A 19,179-nucleotide genomic window follows, 5' to 3' on the forward strand; every position below is an offset into this window, starting at 1 on the left:
CCTTCAAGTCTCTGCATAAGCATTAGAGTTACTAATATATTTCTTAAAAGGATTCCTCTAAAATAAATAAAATGAACTTTCAGTTTTGTCTTTGTTCAGATTTTTATTTGCCTGTAAATTTTGTAAAGGCATACTACTGGAATTCTAACCCTTCCAGCAGCTCTGTGGTTCCAAGTGCACAATTTAGAAGTGCTTCTAGGAAGAAAAGCCATATTAATCTAGTCAATAAAACTGTGCTCTTTAGTTACCGTCTTACAAATCAAAAATGACTATGTGAAAGGTGCTTCATGTTAAGTTTAAGAAGCTTTAAACTGAGATAAGATGGGAAACTGCATCCTTTAAACCTCCCTACATACACCAATCACACCTTCCCTCTAGCTTTCCAAGAATCAGTAACAAAAAATGGGTCGCTGGAGAGAAGTCCTTGAATTACAATTTGAAATATTTCATGCCATGTTCTGTTCTTCCAGAGTAATTGGAAAGATCTGTTGGGTAGGTATTTTTATAGGCTTTAAGATTTTAAATCTACTGAATTGTTTTTAAGTAACATATAGCTCTGTTTGGCCAGGCATTATGCAAAAGTTACAAGAGACATCTATGCCTTATCTAAAAGTTAATTTGACTGTAAATAAGCTTTGCTATGCAACCAAGCTACCACTAACCACTGTATCCTTAATCTTGGATGCAGAGGATAATCACCATGGTTTACGTAATTGCACAATGCTACAACAATCTTTAGTATAAAATATTAAGTCTTCATTGTACATATTCTTTCTATACATTTAGGAATAACTACTATTTATTCCTTCCCTTTCCTTAACTGTTAATATTACTAGAGAACTGTTAAATTCAAGAATCTTCAACTAGATGCATGAACAGCAAAAATGTTTCCATCTCATTGAAAATATTGCTTCCTTGAGTGAGGTGCAAAAGAATGGATTTTATATTGCAAAAAGATTTCAAGAAACCCTGAAGAGGAAGGCTTTTCATTATAATGAATATAATCCTTTAGTTCTGAAGGCCTAATGTATTTCTCCTACTTGTTAAAAATTCTGCTGAAGTACAATATCCTGATAGTATGACAACAGTGCAGTTAAATATACACAGTAATTTCATTGCTGAAGCTCAGAAGTGTATTCAGACTGAGCACAGAGAAGGCAGGTTGCTCACCATGTGAAGTCAAGTATAGCACAGTATTTTAACTGTCTTGTGCCTATTTTACTACTGTTTTACTATACTGTTCAAGTTCTATTAAACTGTGGTGGAAAAGTTCCTATTTTTATTAAGCCAGGTCTTCTTCACTCAGAACATTATATAGAGGTTAACAATCTTCAATCGTGTCTCTACAGCTTCAGAAGTTTCCTTGTATATTCTGCCTCACACTTAAAACCATTTCATGTACAGGACACAATAACTACAGCAACAGTAGTACAACCCTGTACTATGACTGTCTCCAGGTCACCAGTTAAATAAAGCAGCTTTCAAACTACTTGGAGCCAGAAGACAAGAAGTTGAAGAGTAAGGATCTGTCTCAAACTTCTGTCATTAAACAGCCCAGAATTTAATGTTGCATGTCTTGCTTGCATATTTGCTTCTACTGCTCCTATTGCAGGGTCCCAGAGCACTATATAATGAAAGCTATATTCCTATAAGCAGGCTGGGTATCAAGCTTAAAAGCTTTTGTTTCAAGTGCATTTGAGTAACCTTAGTGGCTGAACAAGAGCTTGTTTCAGCTGAATCTCCCATCTTTCCTCCAAACCACAAATCCATGATAAGAAACTCACCCACCCACTGTCATATTAAACTAATTAAAAACACAGTAATACTACTTCATAGGCTAGAAATTTGATGTCATCAACTGTACTAGCACTGACTAAAACTCTGAATTCAATCTTTAGACACCAAGTAAGAACCCCAGAAAAAGCAAAAACAAGATCCAACATTCCCAATGTTGTAATATAAAGCTGCTAACAGTGGTCTAAGTAACATGATCATTCACAGACTTGTTAAACTCCCACTGGTCAGAGACTTGACACCATTTAAAGACTGACAAGATTCTGGCAGCAACACTCCTTTAACCATTTGAAAAACAGCAGATTGGCATTTATAGCATAAATCTTTAGTGAGTGATGGAAGTCTTCACAACTGTCAGGGAAGTCCTATCATTTTTTATTAAGAATAATTCAAAACTGTAAAAGTACCTAAAAGCTAGGAACTTGTACATTCAACACCTTCTTTTGATCTGAGGAGATTACACCTTTTTTACTGTGAAAGATTACTATACAGGCACAGCTGCTGCTGTATTACACTATTGAGGAGGCCTGGAACAACAAAAGCCAAGGCAGTTTAGAAGTTCTCCTGAAAGTCACTTACCTTCTACTGATCCTCTACCAATCTGTTACAGAACTTTTCCCCTCCCTGTAACTGGCCTAAACTACAGAACCATGAATGAATACTCACTTGTGTTAATACACTCTCACCACCATGGAGATTTCACAGTCCAAAGGCAGATAATTTTGAGGACATAATACATGCACTGAGTTCAGATCATATGGCTTGGCTGAAAAACTCAAATGACATCTCCTATTTATTCTATATAATTTAGTTTAGCCTATTCAGCAGAGCCATGCTTTTTTATCACTGAAGAATTTAGCCAGCATAAATATTATAAACTGAATGGAATGTTGAGATGATACATCTTGATCTGGTATGTTGATTTGTATCATCTACAGGAATAGCCTGTGATTATTAACTCCGTCTCCCATTCCATTTGTAATAGCAACAATCATAATGCAAGCCACTTCCTAGAGCTTAATGACTGACTAGAATTCTGATCTGAGATATCTTGGATAGTATTGATTAGTCAGTCATTAACCTCTTGAAAACACAGCCACTGGATTGTTATTGCTTATAGTTAGTAAATTTAGATAGTACCCATGCCATGTCTTCTTCACAAGTCTCCACCACCACCTTATCAGCAAGGTATTTTTAGCCCTGACCTTCTTACCATGGTTTATGACCTGTCAATCTGAGCAAAAGATCATGCACATACGCAGGCACCGTATGGCTGACTGTAGTCCAATATTGAAACAAAACAGGGTTGGACTGCAAACTACAGTTAGGGCGCCTTACTGCATTTTCTAACGGATTTATCTTGAAATTCAAATTAATGTGGTATCCTGTAGGAAAAAATAAGGATCAATATATTTTTAATATTTATTATTCAAGAACAACCATCACTTGCTAGATGTTTACCTTGATTACTCAAACCCCCAAACTATCCAACAAAAACATCCTCATCTTTGCTAGAAAGTTAAAAGTCACTTTGAATTCAAAGACCTGTTCTCAGGAATAAAGGCTGAGTTTTAGTCACAAAACATTCAGTGGAAGAAAAAAAAAAATCAATATACATCATAAAGTAAGTATAGCTTGGTTTAAAAGTCAGAGGAACAGACAAGACAGAGCTAGTCACCATTACCTTGGGCTTCTTCCAGTAATCCTGAGGTAGATATCATACAGGAATGCTGGGGCCTTATGGCTTACAGCAATCCAGTAATGATATAAAAGGTGATTGGAAGTTAGATTTACATTGGGCCGTCTGAAGGCCTGTTCGAGAGGATTCCTCTTGAAAGTAGAAATTACATGGTATTCTGAGAAAGAAAAGTTGTGTAACAGCTTTGATAATAACCATGTAAAATGTAATGGTTTTCAAAGTACATTACAGTGTACAACATTGTGCCAGTACATTACTTAAACAACCACCCTAACTTCTAGAATCCACAGAGAACAAAACAAAACCTCAAGTTTTTAACCTAAAATACTGTTGAACTGGTTCTTATTACAATGAAGAGGTTTTCTATGTCTTCATTTTTGTCATCATACTTTATTGTAGCTTCTCTCTTTCCGTTCCTCTTTCCCTACCTTAAAAGTTGTTGATTTCAACAATTCATAGCAGTTTCAGTTTATATAGTATGTGAAGCTGTTTAAATAGACATCTGTATTTCATGAAGGCTATTCTGATCTTGTGTGAAGAACAATTTCAAAACAGACCAAAGACTTTGCAAGACTCTGAAGTGCAATTCAAATGACGTTTTTAAACAATTAAGCATTAAGAAAAAAGGTATTAGAATGGGACTCCATGAGAAACTCCTGCTGACCTCTGAAAACTCTGCACGACAGATATGCAGAATCAATGTCTTTAAAAGTTATGCTGAAGTTCAACACTCCTTTTAATAATGCTTTATAATTTTAAGCTGCCATTTATAGACAGTTTAAATATCCCAATTCATATTGGGATATAAACAAAGGCAGCAATTTTCCACGTTTTGTTTAAGAAATACAGTTTATAAATACAGATGCATATAAAACAGGCAAAAGTAAGTAAAAAGCATAAAGGAAGTAGTAAAAAGAAATAAAATATTAAAGTATTGAAGTTAACCAAGAGATCTGACCTATTTAAAAAAAGAAAACTAAACCAGAGCTTTACCATGCCAGCCAACTTGTATTGCTATTTATAACAAAAGCTATTAGAAAGCTTTTGGCATGCAAGCTACATTCTAGTCAGGATATCTCACACAGCTGAAAATAGGTGACAATACTTTCTTAAAGATACCTTTTCTCCCTGCACATGAATAGTTTAAGTTTCATGTAGCTATCTGAAGATTAAAAAAGCCACCTCAATCAACAGTTATCTGAAGCGAAACACAAAGAGCTACACAAGTGCAAAACTACTACCATACCTCTCAATTATGCAACCATATAAAACATCTAATTGTGGGCTGTTTATCAGTGTGTACTTAGTCAGGTTGGCATTAAACCTGACATCACTACTGCTTCTCTGAGCAATACTTTCTCCCTGTAAGCTACCCACACTCTGCAGATTAGGTCACAGCAGTAGTAAACAGTAAAATCAGTTCTCCCATAGTTTAAGTTATAATGGAATAAAAAAAAAAAAGAACAAAATGAAACAGTGATAAAGCTGCAAGGGAAAAGAATCAACAACTGAAAACAATGAAAAAGCACAATAAACTGCAAAATGGAGAGGTATGGCTACTATACTAGCTTCAAAAATAAAAATGCAATGTGATCTACTGATTGTAGCCTGTGCTTTTATTATTTGACTTAATTCTTTCTATTGCTAATGAAAAAGAGGAACACGGCATACCAACTTCACCCCAGTGGAAAGGATTGGTGCCACCTGTTGTACAGTTATATATCATGACATTTCTTGGTCTGGGGACAAAAAGACAAAAGAGCAAGTTAGAAGACAACCTTTTAAAAACACAGACAAAAGATATACCCAAAGTTATTTCATTCCCTCCACAGCATAATTGTCATAAAGCAGAGAGAATCAGTCTCTCATTAGATTGCTTTCTGTATCATCTTCCAGTAATTTTCTCCTCCTTTAACTATTATCTACATCTTTTTCTGTCAGAGAAGGCATCACCCACATTACCTTAGACCATACTAATTAAAAGGGCCCAGGAAGGAATTTCCAGGCATAGCTTGTACAACAGATGGACCCATCTAGAGGGACTCTGACTGGCTTTAGAGGTCAGCCCATGCAAATCTTATGAAGTTCAACCCAGTCAAATGCAGGGTCCTGCGCATGGGTTAGTGCAACACCAAGCACAAATACAGCCCGAGATACAGATTGGACTTGGAGGTGTTGGTGGATTAAAAGCTCCACATGGCTTGGCAATGCACTTTTGCAGCCCAGAAAGCCAACCATATCCTGGGCTGCACCAAAAGAAACAACTTGAGGGAGGTGATTCTCCTCCTCTGCTCTTGTGAGACCCCACCATCCAGCTCTGGAGTATCCAACATAAGGAAGCCATGGAACAGCCACAAAGATGATCAGAGGGCTGGAGCACCTCTGCTATTAAGACAGGTTGAGACAACTAGGGTTGTTCAGCCTAGAGAACAAGGCTCCAGGGAGACCATACAGCAACCTTCCAGTACCTAAAGGGGTCCTACAAGAAAGCTTGAGAGGGACTTTTTACATGGGCATGTAGTTACAGAGTAGGGGGTAATGGTTTTAACCTGAAAGAGGGTAGATTTAAACTACACGTTAGGAAGAAGTTCCTCTTAGTGAGGGTGGTGAGGCACTGGAACATGTTTCCCAGAGAGGCTGTGGCTGTCCCATGCCCAGAAGCATTCAAGACCAGGTTGGATGGGGCTTTGAGCAACTTAGTTTAGTGGAAGGTGTCCCTGCCCATCACAGGAAGGTTGGAGCTAGATGATCTTTAAGGTCCCTTCCAACCCAAACTATTCCGATTTCATGAACAGTATCAGTAGGTGATGTCTTCCTCTTTAGTATAACAAAGTTAGACTTTGAGGGACTAGAGCTGTTAGAACCTGAGATTCGTTTGTCCTGAGAGAATAGCAGGACAATGATTAGAAGTTCAATAGAAGACTGACTTAGTACTCTCTATTGTCACCTGTTATACCTATTAACTCCAGAATACCAGGCAGCAGCCAGTGTCGTATTGACAACAACATCTACTGGAACAAGATCTGCTACTGCATTGTTGGAAGCTCTCATTGTTCGAAGAATTCCTTTTCCTGCCTTAAAGAACAAAACAAAGAGAGACAGAACATCCACCAGTAAAACATATGAAGCTTTGTTGCCTTCCGAAAGGAGGAAAAAATAAGTACATTCATTACTTACAGCAATGAAGAGCCCGCTAGGTCCATTGAAGTTATCAATCCATCCCTATTATGAACAGGGGAGAAGAAAAGGATGTGGTTAGAGTATTCTGAAGTTAGCAGTTTCAAGTGAAAATTTGGTAAGTTTCTACGAGTGTAAGGGATGAAGGTAAAAGAGCATAAAGGAGAAAAATATTAATTCCTATGTCTCTAAATGAAGTTCTTCTTTAGCAACATCTGGTGATGGAACAAGCTGCTATGACTTCAGACGCAAGATCTACCTGTAGATTCACTAGTCCTTCAACATGAGATGCTAGCTTATTTCTTAGTGAATAAACTGCAGCACACTAATATATTTATACATACAAAGTATTCAAGTTTACAAGTACTTTTAGACTAGCTCCTAGCAACTCACAGAAGACAGATACATAGTTTTGCTATTGACTATGAGGTTTTTTATTTTTCTAAGAGAAGACATTCTTGCTCAACTTCAATGACAGTTTTTATGGACATTATGTACTTACTGGTTTGATATGTATGTTATACATACTCAAAAAGGTACAAAAATCCAATTACATCAATCTTAAGGGCTTGAGACATGCAGTCTTGAGCTGCAGAAGCTATTTCAACACTAATCTCCCACAAATATAGCACACATGCTATATCTTCAATGGTCTTGAAGAGGGACCATGAAGCTAGAGAGAATCATCAAGCAGAAAGCTAACAATTTTATTCCTGTGAAATAGTATCTCCCATTGTGACAGAAGCAAGTTGTGCTATGACTAGAAGTCATTTACTCCTAAATGTCACATATGAGTACCGTATTTGACAGCTCTTATATCAAAGTTGTTATCCAGAAGCAAGCCAGCCACAGCTTCAGACTAAAAGATTTTCCTCTATGAAGGTCACTAGATGACAGATTATCAGTATGTACTGCAATTTACAGGCAAGACAGTCAGGTGAAAATTCAGGTGACTTACGGGAAAAGGCTCCTTCCAGCTAGCACCAACAATAGACGGCCTTATAATGGCTGTGTTTAATTTTGCACCTTCTTGTTGTACTATATATTCAGCTAAGGCTTTTGTATATGTGTAAGTATTAGGTCTGTCACCTATCAGTTTAGGAGTAATGTCATTCACCAGGCCATCATCCATCCACCTAAAGAAACAAAACAAGAGGCAAGCATAAATTACGGTGTTGCTTCACCACAGGGGGCAAAAGCAATATGCAGAAAGAATAATCAACTAAAGAAATATTTTGGGAAGTAAAATTCAAATCTAATCTCTTCTTAGAAACATTACCCAAGGCAAAAAGATTACACAAAAATATAGCCACACCAAAACTACCAAAGCATTACCATCTCCTTAGAAGCTGCATAAGCACAGATGAACAAGAAATTTTCAAGTTTAGACAATAACTAAACTCAGGTCTTTGTCATGTTTCTGCAAAAACACCAAAACCTAACACTAAACTCGTACACTTCAAATCTCAGCTTGATTTTCAGAATGTAACACCAACTTCCACTGAAGTATGTCACACACTTCTCTCCTTTCAACAGCTTAAAGTTGTAAAACATTTCCGTAAGCGTTTGCATATCAAACAAAAAGTGTCTGTTGACAGCTTATAATGCACTTAACTTGAAAACCACAGTCTCCTAAAAAAACATTCATCAAAATAGAAGAGCTTGGATTTTTTTTTTTTGCTTACTTAAACTGAAGGCGAAACCCAGAGGCAAGAAAAATCAAGTTTAAAAGAGCCTGTCTGTTACTCATTTTGATTATACGCTACTGATGAAAGTGGTAAAACTATATGTAAGAAGCACCTTCAGGAAGAATGTTATATTTGAGATTCTACAGTGGCAGTGTAGTTAGATTGGTTCTTTTACAGACACCACTACCAACTTCCAGAAGACTGCTTACACTGACTTTATGCTCATTGTTTCAAATTAAAGCATAAAACCTGAACATTTGAGAATAAATGTCAAGAACAAACAAACAAAATCTTTCACCAGAACATGTGCCCAGTTACACAGTTTCTGAAGTGTTTCTGAAGTATTTTATATGGTGTACTGTAGAAAGAAAGTACATGAACTTCAATAAACATTCAAGGGGAAAAAAAACCCCAAGATTTAAGTTGAACGAGAAAGGAAAAATTATGGTAAAGGAAAAGGATACAGACTGAAATAAAAACAAGTTTCTCAGTAAGAGAGGAGTGTTCAGTGTCCACTGGAAGGAATATATTGCTATTTACTTTTTTGTCTGAGTAATTCATTTATTACTCACTAACTATAGAGCAAGTAATACATTCCTTTATAATAATCCTAACTGTATCAACTAAATTCTCAAATATGATGTACAAACATAGCAAGTTAAGTCTTTTGGACATAGACATACTGCTCCTTAGTCAGCATTAAGTGACCTAAAAAGCCATGCCACAGTGAAGGAGTACCAGCTGCACTACAACCATCACCTTCACCCTTGTGGTGTTATGCCATCACCCACCACCATGTTTCTCCCCTCATTTTAGAAAAGGTTTGCAATTTCATCTTGTTTCCCAATTCATTCATCAGTTTCTATTTAAGATCATAGTAACCTTCAGTCAGAGCATATAAGCACAACAGATGTGCCTCACACTACAGCGACTTCTGTGTTCTCCACTTCAAAACACAACTAGTATGTTATTTGCACCAGTCACCTAACATCTTAGCCATGTAAATGGAATTTAGCCAACTCTTTTATTCAGCAATGTTCTGTCACAATCAAAGCTAACATGCATGAGACTCCCTCCACAACGTATATTGGGGTAAGAAAAGCAGAAAAGCCTAGAAATGGACACAAATTTGTTTCTATGTGTCTCAGCCAGCTGTAAACTTACACTCTTGTGTAAGTTTACAAAATTCTTCCCTCATTGCCATGAGTTCCAAAATACAGACAGCTGTCCAAAGCCAAACCAAGCAGTTTAAGTTATCTTTAACCTGCTTGTGAACAGATAGACAATAATATTACTATGTAAGAATATCTCATTTGAAAGTGTATTTCAAATCAGTATTATAAAAAAAAGGTTGGCTCAGTATACACTTTGTATGGCAGGGAAGATGAGAGAGATTAAGGTTTAGAGTTGAGATGATTATTTATTGCATTACACTTTATATAGCCTGTATTTACCACCTGTTTTAGTTAGGGTTTGACAGTTATTAAATTCAGCCTCAAGACAGTTAATAAACACAAAAAATGAAATATACAATAAGTCTTTTTCTCCACCCAGTAATGTCTGACTCAAGACTAAAAAGCTACAGAAAACAGATTTTTAGTGTTTGTGCTCTCTGAATATATGACAGAACTATTTCTACAGTTGTGTTTTTGAGACGTTAAAAAAATACTGTCAGTATGTGAGTTTGATCTTGCAATGGTGTTTAGATGGATATAGTGGAAGCTGTTGTTAAGATGACTGTCTTAGTTTTATCCCTTTCATTCACAATGTCAGTGTCAGCACATTTGTAACAGCACAGCTTATTTTGGTTTTTAATAGCTCCTGATGCAGGTCATCATACAGGTCAAAAACTGCCACTTCTAGCACACAGGAGGCATCAACTGTAGATATGAGCATTCCTCTCCTTCAGGACCACTCCACACCTAGCTCAGATAAAACAAAAAACCCAAACCTTAACCAATCTCCTTTATAGAAGAGGGAAGTGTCAGACATGCTGTCAGACTTACAGGACAGCACTAGCTAACTTCTCCATCTTTTGTGCTTTCTAACCAGTTTTTGATACTTCATTACTAGGAAGCAAGCAGTTACAGATTACTGAAGTAGCTTCATAAAACATACTCAAGAGAATCTATCAGTTTCCTGGGATCAACAGGAGGTGGATAAAATATTTCCTCAATCTGTTTTCGATTGCAGTATGCATAGGCAGTTGAAACATGCATGAACACTTCCAGATTCTTCATTCGTTGTGCCAAGAAGAGGAGCTCTTGTGTGGCAGTCACATTGAGCTGAACAGCATCTCTGTTGTTGAAACATAAGTTTGATTAGTAGAAAGCAAGACAAAAACAAGTAAAAAGAATTAACTAGTCAATTCACTACCCAATGTCTCAACAATGGTTATATAAAGTATTCTCAAATACTTCACCCTCCCCAGAAAAGCAGCACGGACAGTTTTCTACCTTTCTGCTCAGAACAATATGTCGTAGTCTTAACCTAGAACATCTTTTAATGTTCAGGAGCATTTTCCTACATTTTACATGGTTCTTATTGGAATCCTCATGCTCCATTACTAGAGGAGAAAGTTAGCATATTTATCTCCTCAAACTATTCGCAAAACAATATTTCTCATAAAATGGGAAGGAAATAACACAAGACCTGGCTGTCACATCAGAACTGAACTTCTCTGAACTTCCTAGTTCAAGCTGAGTTAGGTCAAAAACTCAGAAGATGTAGAAGGCTGTAAGCTGGAGAGTGGCATCTTCTCATAGGATAGCACAAGGCTCAATTGCACAACAGGATTACAGGAAGGAAGAAAGAAGAAAACCACTGAGAACCTGGCTTCCATTCTCCAACTTACTGGTTCTCATTGAATCAGTGCTCTAAGGGCATTGTAGGAAAGTAGGTAGATCTATCTACAATTCCCACCAGAACACAAGCTACTGACCAACTATTATGGGCATTAGTTTTCTTGTACACAGGGCATTGATGAACTAAATTTCAAGAATACAACTAAATAAAGCTTTATCAAAGTTTCACATCAATAAAAATCTCTTGGACCCCCAGAAAAAAAAACAACTAAATTTGAAACTTATCACAAATTACTACTGAAGCATTGGTGGGACAGAAGGGGATCACTACTCTCAAGTAATCAACACTAATACAAAATGTTACTACTGAATAAGTTAGTGAGGATTTTTAGATAAACATATTCCTCTCAGTCTTCACTGTCTCTTTCAAGAAATGAAAGAGCTCATAATCAGAGCTGTACATACCACTTCAAGATACAGACATGTATAGCAATTATAAGTTACAAAACAGAACAAAAACCCAAGCATTTTGCTTCAACTTTATTCCTACCACTGGCTCTAAGCCAAGTATTTTGAGCTTGACATTAGTCATTCTTGTTAAATATCTGATGAAGGCTGCTCTAGGTGGTCTTCAGATTTGTAAGGTTCCTTCAACCACTCCAGCATATCTGTCAATTAAGATTAGACACCAGGACACCGAAGAAATGCTCATATTTTCTATTTAGCTAAACAACATACTGGGCCTCCCAAGAAATCAGGAGCTGTCAGAGCATTTTTCTACCAAGAGTCCTTTCCACCACTCCTTCAAATTATTTTAAAAGTTCCTCTGGGTTTCTGTCAAGTTGGCAGTTCCTTAAAATTTCAAAAACATAAAACAGTAGCAAATAGAGGCAATTCAGTGATGTTTCAGCACACAGTGCAGTATTCTTAAGAGAGCAGGTGCATACCCTCATAGCAACTCAAAAAAAACCCAACTTGATAAGTGGTTTATCTTGGTTGCTTCCTCCCTGTGCTCCCCACATAAAAACTGATGGCATTCCTCAAGGTTGTTTACTCAGATTGAGTATTTATTCCAGTAATTCAACACTAAATCAAGCCACTGTTTTTCACAAAAAGTAAAAATAATATTTTCCTAATTCTAGTACTCCTTTCTCTAGTAGCAGAAGCTTCCATATTTCTCCCTATGCATCTACTTCTCCTTACTCCCTCCAATGCAAATCTCTATTCCTCTTAATGACAGACCTGAACACATGGAAAAGGCTGAGCAGTATCTCATCTCCTGTTTGTTCAACAGGTAGAGATCAAGTGTTTAGAGCTTCCCCAGCATATACTTCTGCCAAAAAGTTATCCTCTGAAAGCATTCATTCCCCTTTTAACAAAGAAGGCTAAAGGAATAGTTTATATTCCCTTTTACATACTAGGAAAAATGCTCCAGTGTTAGCAGTGAGCATAGTACATATCGCTACAGCTTTCTTCCTACCGATTCCACGTAACAGAACAAAACATGATGTTAGGAAGACTCAGAATAGCAACATGTTCCCTAGTGTCTTCAACAGCATCCCTTCAAAACAAGTAAAATTCAGGCACAGGGATTTAATTAAAGCAAAGAGAAACACACCAACATCCCCTCTGCACAGACAAATCTGAGGGGCCTACAGAAACAAAATCAATTATTCTTGTAGTTTTGCGAAGTGCTAATAATGTATTTGTCCTTTTCCCCTAAAGTTATAAAGATACAAACTTTTCCATGTTAAATAGGGTAATTTAACCTCGGGGCCAAGCAAGTCTAAATAACATGCCTTCATCTACCTAAGAAAAGCAAACAAAACCTCATCAGCCAAGGTAAGTTTTGGTGAAAGATCATTGCCTCAAGAGCATCATGAAGCTGACCAAGCACACAAATACCAGAGCACATGAAGCAGACTGACACACTGCTGGGTTGTGCAGACACTTGATTTGCTTGCTCCTTTTGAGTAACACTGGTTTACCAGGCCAGAGTACAGAGAATTTTAGACTCACCTTAATGTTTCATTGAATCTCACTGTAGCAGCACAATGAAATATAATATTAATGCATTCAATAAGTTTTTCCTTAATTGGTTCATTAAGGTCCAGTTCTGGCTGTGTAAGTTCACTTGTAATTACTATTATTTTTTCTCTGAAGTCTGGTTGCTCGTCTCTCAACCTGTCAAAGAGCTGTCAAAAAAAAGGACTAAAAAGTCAAACCAATAGTCAATGAAGATAAAGAGATACATGTTTCATTTCAGTGGAGAAAACCCCCACATTTCTGTCTGTACAGTGTTATGCCTTATTTCTCAAGATACTCAGTAAGTTAGAAAAGCATGTTAAGATTACTACAATATGCTTCTGACTTTTCATGAACATACTCAGTGATGAATTCTGCACGTTTTATCCCACATGGTGAAAGCAGTATTGCATGTGTTGTACAAAGTGTAATAAGACTTCATTTTGCACTTAAATATTCTTAATTCTCATCCCTATCCTTAAAAGGAGATATCAATACCAGGAAGAGGAAGGAACGGCCTCTGTTAGACATCAGGGCTCAAAAGACAATTTTCAAAAAAAGGAAAAGGTAAGGTCTTCCCACCTCCCAAATTTGATAATAGCTACGCAAATTCTTAGGCTTGCACAAGTCATGTTGGGTTTTAGGATTAGAAAGCTTTCACTAAACTTCAAAAATCTCCAGTAATTCAAGAACCACTATCATCTATGCTTCTCCCAATTAACTGGCTTAACACACAGTCAAAAATTCTTGCCTCATCTTTTTAACACTCATTAGTTTTCCTGAGCAAAGCAGTGTTGTGGGAATAAAACACACTTGAAGTCTCACTAGAGCAGATCCGTATTCTTAATTGTAGAGGGGCCAGTATCTTAGCAACTGCTTCAACATCATTCAATTAAAATGTACTAAAGTCACAGCAGTACTTTTTCCCCCCTGCTCCATGAATGTGGATATACCAAATGTAAACAACTAAAATACATTTCCTTACAGAATAGAGACATTAACTCATTTTCAATTATAAAGTAAGTCATCCAAAGGTACGGTTCCATGACTTACAGCAACATAAGTTTGTACCGCTACCAAACAGATTGCTCCCTCTCCTGAATTCTCTACTTTCTCATTGCTTCTCTTGCACTGGCAATATCAAGGAGCCCGAAAGCCGCATGAGCATACTAGGCTTGTGGATCCAGCTGAAAATCACTACTTTTATAGATATATTTTTTCAGCTCAACTGTGAGCAAATAAACCTCACTCTGTGGCCACCTAAAGCAGTAGTAGTGATGCTATAGGGAGAATTTGGGACATCTTCAGTGACAAGAGATCTTGAACTGCTTTCATAAATGTCAAACTACACCTTAAAGACAAAGCTGCCAAGACAGCATTTAAAGCTTCTGTCATTCTTATGAGGTAAAGCAATCTGTGCTTACTGAAGGGCAGGAAATCTTTTGCCACTTTGACAATAAACCTCCTACATTTTCAATGGTCTCTGTCTCTAGGGAACTGAAGCAACTACCTTTTAGTCATGTTAATGTGTGGCATGTATTACACTAGCAAAGCTGTCCCATGGATAAGCATTAAAAAAAACCAACCCTTTAGTAGCTTTGTATGCTTTACCTGTTCTGCCCCTTTTCACACCCATAGCCATACATTACTCCTACATACCTCACACTAGTATTGACAGGGAAAAACAGGGAACAAGAATAAACACCTAGAGCACAATACATATGGCAAATTAACAGAGGAATTACATATCTGAAGTCCAAAGAAAGCAGAAATCTCAACCTTTTTTTTTTGCTATTTGCATCTCAACACATTCACCCATTTAGATTTAAACTTGAGAAACAAGTCCAAGCACTTGTAGAACACTTAATGAACAATTATGAAAAATTCCTGGCAAGGCCCCTGCAACTGGACAACTTAAGAAAACAGATCCTATTAAAAGTTTTTATAATCTTCTGGAGGAATTGTGCATGTACTAAGAACGTCCAGCTTACCACACCAGAGTATTAGGGTAATGATCTTTGCAGGAGGAAATTATCCCACCCAGAAGGCACAGAAAATCATTTATATAGTCACTTTGAGAATTCCACAACATAAAATTTCTGTGTCTTTTCTTTTGTTGATAAGCTTCTAGTAATCCGCATGACTACCAGAAATTTGTAATAGAATCTATTAAGACAAACATTTATTTTCTGTTTGCAAACATAAGCTACTTAAGCAAGAATAGATGATCTCAACAGGGTACTATTAGATCCAATAGCCCATTCAAGAAAATCAGAAGTACTAAGTCTCATCTTACAGAAAAGGCACAATGAAAATAGTGACTTGCCTGAGATCTAAAGAAGATTCTCAGCCCTATCTTGTAACTCTCAGTCCACATTGCTCCTTGCACTTCATTATACTTCAAATCTTAAGTTTTATCATGGGTGGTTGACATCCTCAATTCTGGATTACAGCTGAATGTCCACCTCCCAAATTAAATACAGGATAATTTTCCACTACTGGCTTTGCTAGAGACCAACAGATTGAAAAACAGCTGTAGAAGCACTCTCAGGTCTTGGATTTTAATTTCTCTTAGAATGAAAACACATTTCACAACAATATTTTGCTTTAGACAAAGCAAAGTTGTTATCAAAATGAAAAGTGAACATTATAAAGGACAAAAAATTCACTTTGTGAGCATACAATACATACCTTACAGCTCGTAATTTCTTCTATTCGTGCTTCAGGTGTCTGTCCTGCTTTGTGTCTTACCAATACATATACTGCCTTCACTTTAGGACAAGATCTGAGCAACTTTTCCAGAAGCACTTTTCCCATGAAGCCTGTAGCTCCTGTCAGGAGGACATTCTTTCCTTCATAGTATTCGGGGATGGAAACCATTATGACCTTAATAAAAGTTAAACACAAAAGTATATTCAAGAACTTCTAAGAGTTCAGATTTGCAGAAGACAAATAGCACAGACACAAACATTCAATCTCATGCCTGAAAGAAACACTTTACAACTAATTTTTTTATCCTACAACCAGTACTTCAAGATATCTTTTTCATCACCTTCCAAGAGTCCTATAGGGTCACTAGAGTCAACCCAGACCTTCTTGTAAACTGTCCCTGTTAACAGTGTCTCAAGGAATTAAGACACCCATTCAGTCTAGGAAAAAAAGCTCGACTTAATTCTTTTTTTACCCCTATGTGCATGGTCCTTTACCATTCAAGTGGCTGTTCCATGTAAACTGAAGGTCGTATCATTAAAATATAATTGCAAGTAGATACTTCAAATCTGTTGATAGAAGTCAGGAAGCCGGACATCTGCCAACTGCTGGCCCTGGTATTTCGCCTGTGTCAGCAGAGTCCCCCGTCAGTCTTAGGCTGAGCCTTTCTACAAATTATGCTAGGCCAGAGAAAAGGTATAGATAGCTGCTTGGTATGAGATCTGATGGTTTTACATTGATTACCAAAAAAACATACAGTTCCACAAATCATACATGTTACCATCCTTTTTATCAATTAAATCTGTTGGGTTTTGTCTCTCAAAATAGTGATTAGAATTCTCTAACTAAAGACTTAAGTTATCCACAAATATATGTCCTAATAAAATGAAGGGCATGGGATTGTTACACAAATCAGCACAAAACTCAAAATTGTTCCATGTTTTGCTTTAGTTCGGAAGTTAACTATGAGAATTATTATTCCCCTCCTCCCCAGGTAAACCACTTGGAAATTATGTCTAATTTCAGATTTCCCCCATTAATGTGGTCTTTGGAAAATGACCTTTATGTCCTTTAGAACTCAATCTGTGCCTCAGGCTAACTTCAAGCCATTTTGTTAAGTCCAATATATCATCTTTAGTGTAACCCTTAAAAAGAAGGGTGTAACATGTAGATAGATATACTTCCACCATGTTTTACCCATCTTTCTAGTTAGACTTAGGAAAACAAGTAAATGTAGTTTAAGTTTAGTTGTAGCTTCCTGAAGCAGATTCACAAACAAATTATTATGACCAAAACACTAAAGAGGTAGATTCCATAAAACCATGATACTAGAAAACTAACAAAAATTATTCTTCTGAAACACAGATGGAATGTTTCTTGAGCACATAAGAATCGTAACATTGAGTACCTAAAACAGGATGAGAGCCTTTCTTCATCTACCACTCAAGAATAAAGGAATGCAACTTTAAAAAAAAAAAAAACTATAAACATAATTAAAAGAGTAAGCTACTGTAAGTAGGATCTTAGGGAACACAGGAGATGTTGTATGTTAGGACTAAACAACTACAGGATTAATTTGCACTTTTTGCCTGAAAAGTAAGTAAACATTTTTTGAATGCTTGTCTACATCTCTGGTATCTGTCATACTAAAAAAATTGTGCTGTACTTTTCATGTGCTCATACACAACAAAGCCTCTGAATGAGCTCTAAGTGATTACTTGCAGAAATGAGTTATCACCTGCACAAGCATCAGTTTCAGGAGTCTGAGTGCAGAGTCTTATGGGTTTTGGCCCAACATTACAAACTTTATTTTGGCTCCCTTCTTTGACATTGTTAGCTTCTGCATTTATTATTGACGCATCTAAAAACTGATAATTGGATACAGTAGCTAGTTCAGAATACAACAAGCACTACTATTTCCATTGGCTACATGACCCAAAGTTGTTTCTTTGAAGGTTGATGAGATGGAAAGAGGTAAAAAAAAAATGCTAACCAATTTGGCCACATACTTAAACTAACACAAATTTCAAAGCACACTTCCTGCAATAATGCATGCAGAGCAAGATATAGCATGCTTATGAGTCATTTTTTTCCCCCCTGTTTTGTGTAAGATAACTGACTTCTTGTCTTAATTGCCCTTTCAAGAGCCACAGTCAATGTTCTCTGCTTAGTATGTCCTCCCCATAACTTCCATTGTCATAGTCTCAGTATAACATACAACTCCATTTCCACCTAAAAAATCCTGCATCTTTGCTCCTACATATAGGATATAGGAAATGTTCTGTTCCCTCAAAGAGAAAAAACAGAACACCCTTTCAACCATCACTGTACCAATTTTGTCACCAAGATGGTTTTGTTATGGCTCCAACATAATCTTTTTACTAATATACCTGCCTAGCAACAATTGATATTTTTTACCCCTGAAGACTCTACAACAGTACTTAAATACCATCATTTGCTTGCCTGTCTTCAAAGGAAGGCTTAATACTACTTCTGACATAATGCTGTACCCTCATTCTGCAACCCTATTCACATGGGCAGAGACAGTTTTTGGCTATGTAAACACAGGAATCTCACTGAAACAGCCAGTACATGGGCTACAGTCCAACATCCGTTCCTAAAAGCAAAAACAATGAAAAAAAAACCCCCTATGCTGACAGTAGAAATATCTGTGTGGCTCTGGCCAGTATTTTAGCTAACTGAAAAATGTAACCATATTTAGGGCCATACAATGTAAAGAAAATTAGCAGTCAGAATAGATCAGATAGTTTCCTGCCATAGTCTTTTCTGACCATATTCCTTTGAGTATGAGGTTGATACCAGGCCAAGAATCATCATAGAGGATCTTCTCATGGGTTGGAATGGACCTCTAGAGATCACCTAGTCCAATCCTGCTGCTAAAGCAGGTCCACCTCAAACAGGTCACACAGGAACATGTCCAGGCAGGTTTTTGAAAACCTCCAGAGGAGACTGTACCCTCCCTGAGCAGCCTGTGCCAGGGCTACATCACTCTCACAGAAAAGAAGTTTTTCCTTGTGTTCAAGGGGAACTTTTCATGTTCCAGCTTGTGTCCATTACACCTCATCATGTTGCTGGAAACAACATTAAAAAGCCTCTCCACAGCCTCTTGACATCCATCCTTTAGATACTTATAAGTGTTGATGAGGTCCACCCTCAGTCTTCTCCAAGCTAAACAGTTCCAGTTCCGCAGCCTTTTCTTGCAGAAAAGATATTCCAGTGTCCTGGTCATCTTGGTGGCCCTGCCCTGGACTCTCTCCAGAAG

The 19,179-nt window shown here is 37.1% G+C and overlaps 1 protein-coding gene across 6 annotated transcripts in view; it reads right to left on the bottom strand.

Annotated features, from left to right (window-relative positions):
• FAR1 (fatty acyl-CoA reductase 1) overlaps window positions 1-19,179 on the bottom strand; it is a 38,403-nt gene that overhangs the window by 9,215 nt on the left and 10,009 nt on the right. For 3 of the 6 annotated variants that reach the window (XM_061999237.1, XM_061999241.1, XM_061999242.1), the window contains 8 exons: window positions 15,879-16,073; window positions 13,182-13,357; window positions 10,477-10,656; window positions 7,629-7,806; window positions 6,671-6,715; window positions 6,441-6,568; window positions 5,165-5,232; window positions 3,479-3,650 (listed from right to left, as the gene is read on the bottom strand). In XM_061999237.1, coding sequence (XP_061855221.1) covers window positions 3,479-3,650; window positions 5,165-5,232; window positions 6,441-6,568; window positions 6,671-6,715; window positions 7,629-7,806; window positions 10,477-10,656; window positions 13,182-13,357; window positions 15,879-16,073 — 1,142 coding nt within the window. Of the gene's footprint in view, window positions 1-3,007; window positions 3,180-3,478; window positions 3,651-5,164; window positions 5,233-6,440; window positions 6,569-6,670; window positions 6,716-7,628; window positions 7,807-10,476; window positions 10,657-13,181; window positions 13,358-15,878; window positions 16,074-19,179 lie in introns of all 6 variants that reach the window. The other 3 variants (XM_061999236.1, XM_061999240.1, XM_061999238.1) reach the window with 3 other exon arrangements.

This window comes from Colius striatus, chromosome 7 (genome assembly GCF_028858725.1).
Source record: "Colius striatus isolate bColStr4 chromosome 7, bColStr4.1.hap1, whole genome shotgun sequence".
In the NCBI taxonomy this organism is placed as follows: Eukaryota; Metazoa; Chordata; class Aves; order Coliiformes; family Coliidae; genus Colius; species Colius striatus.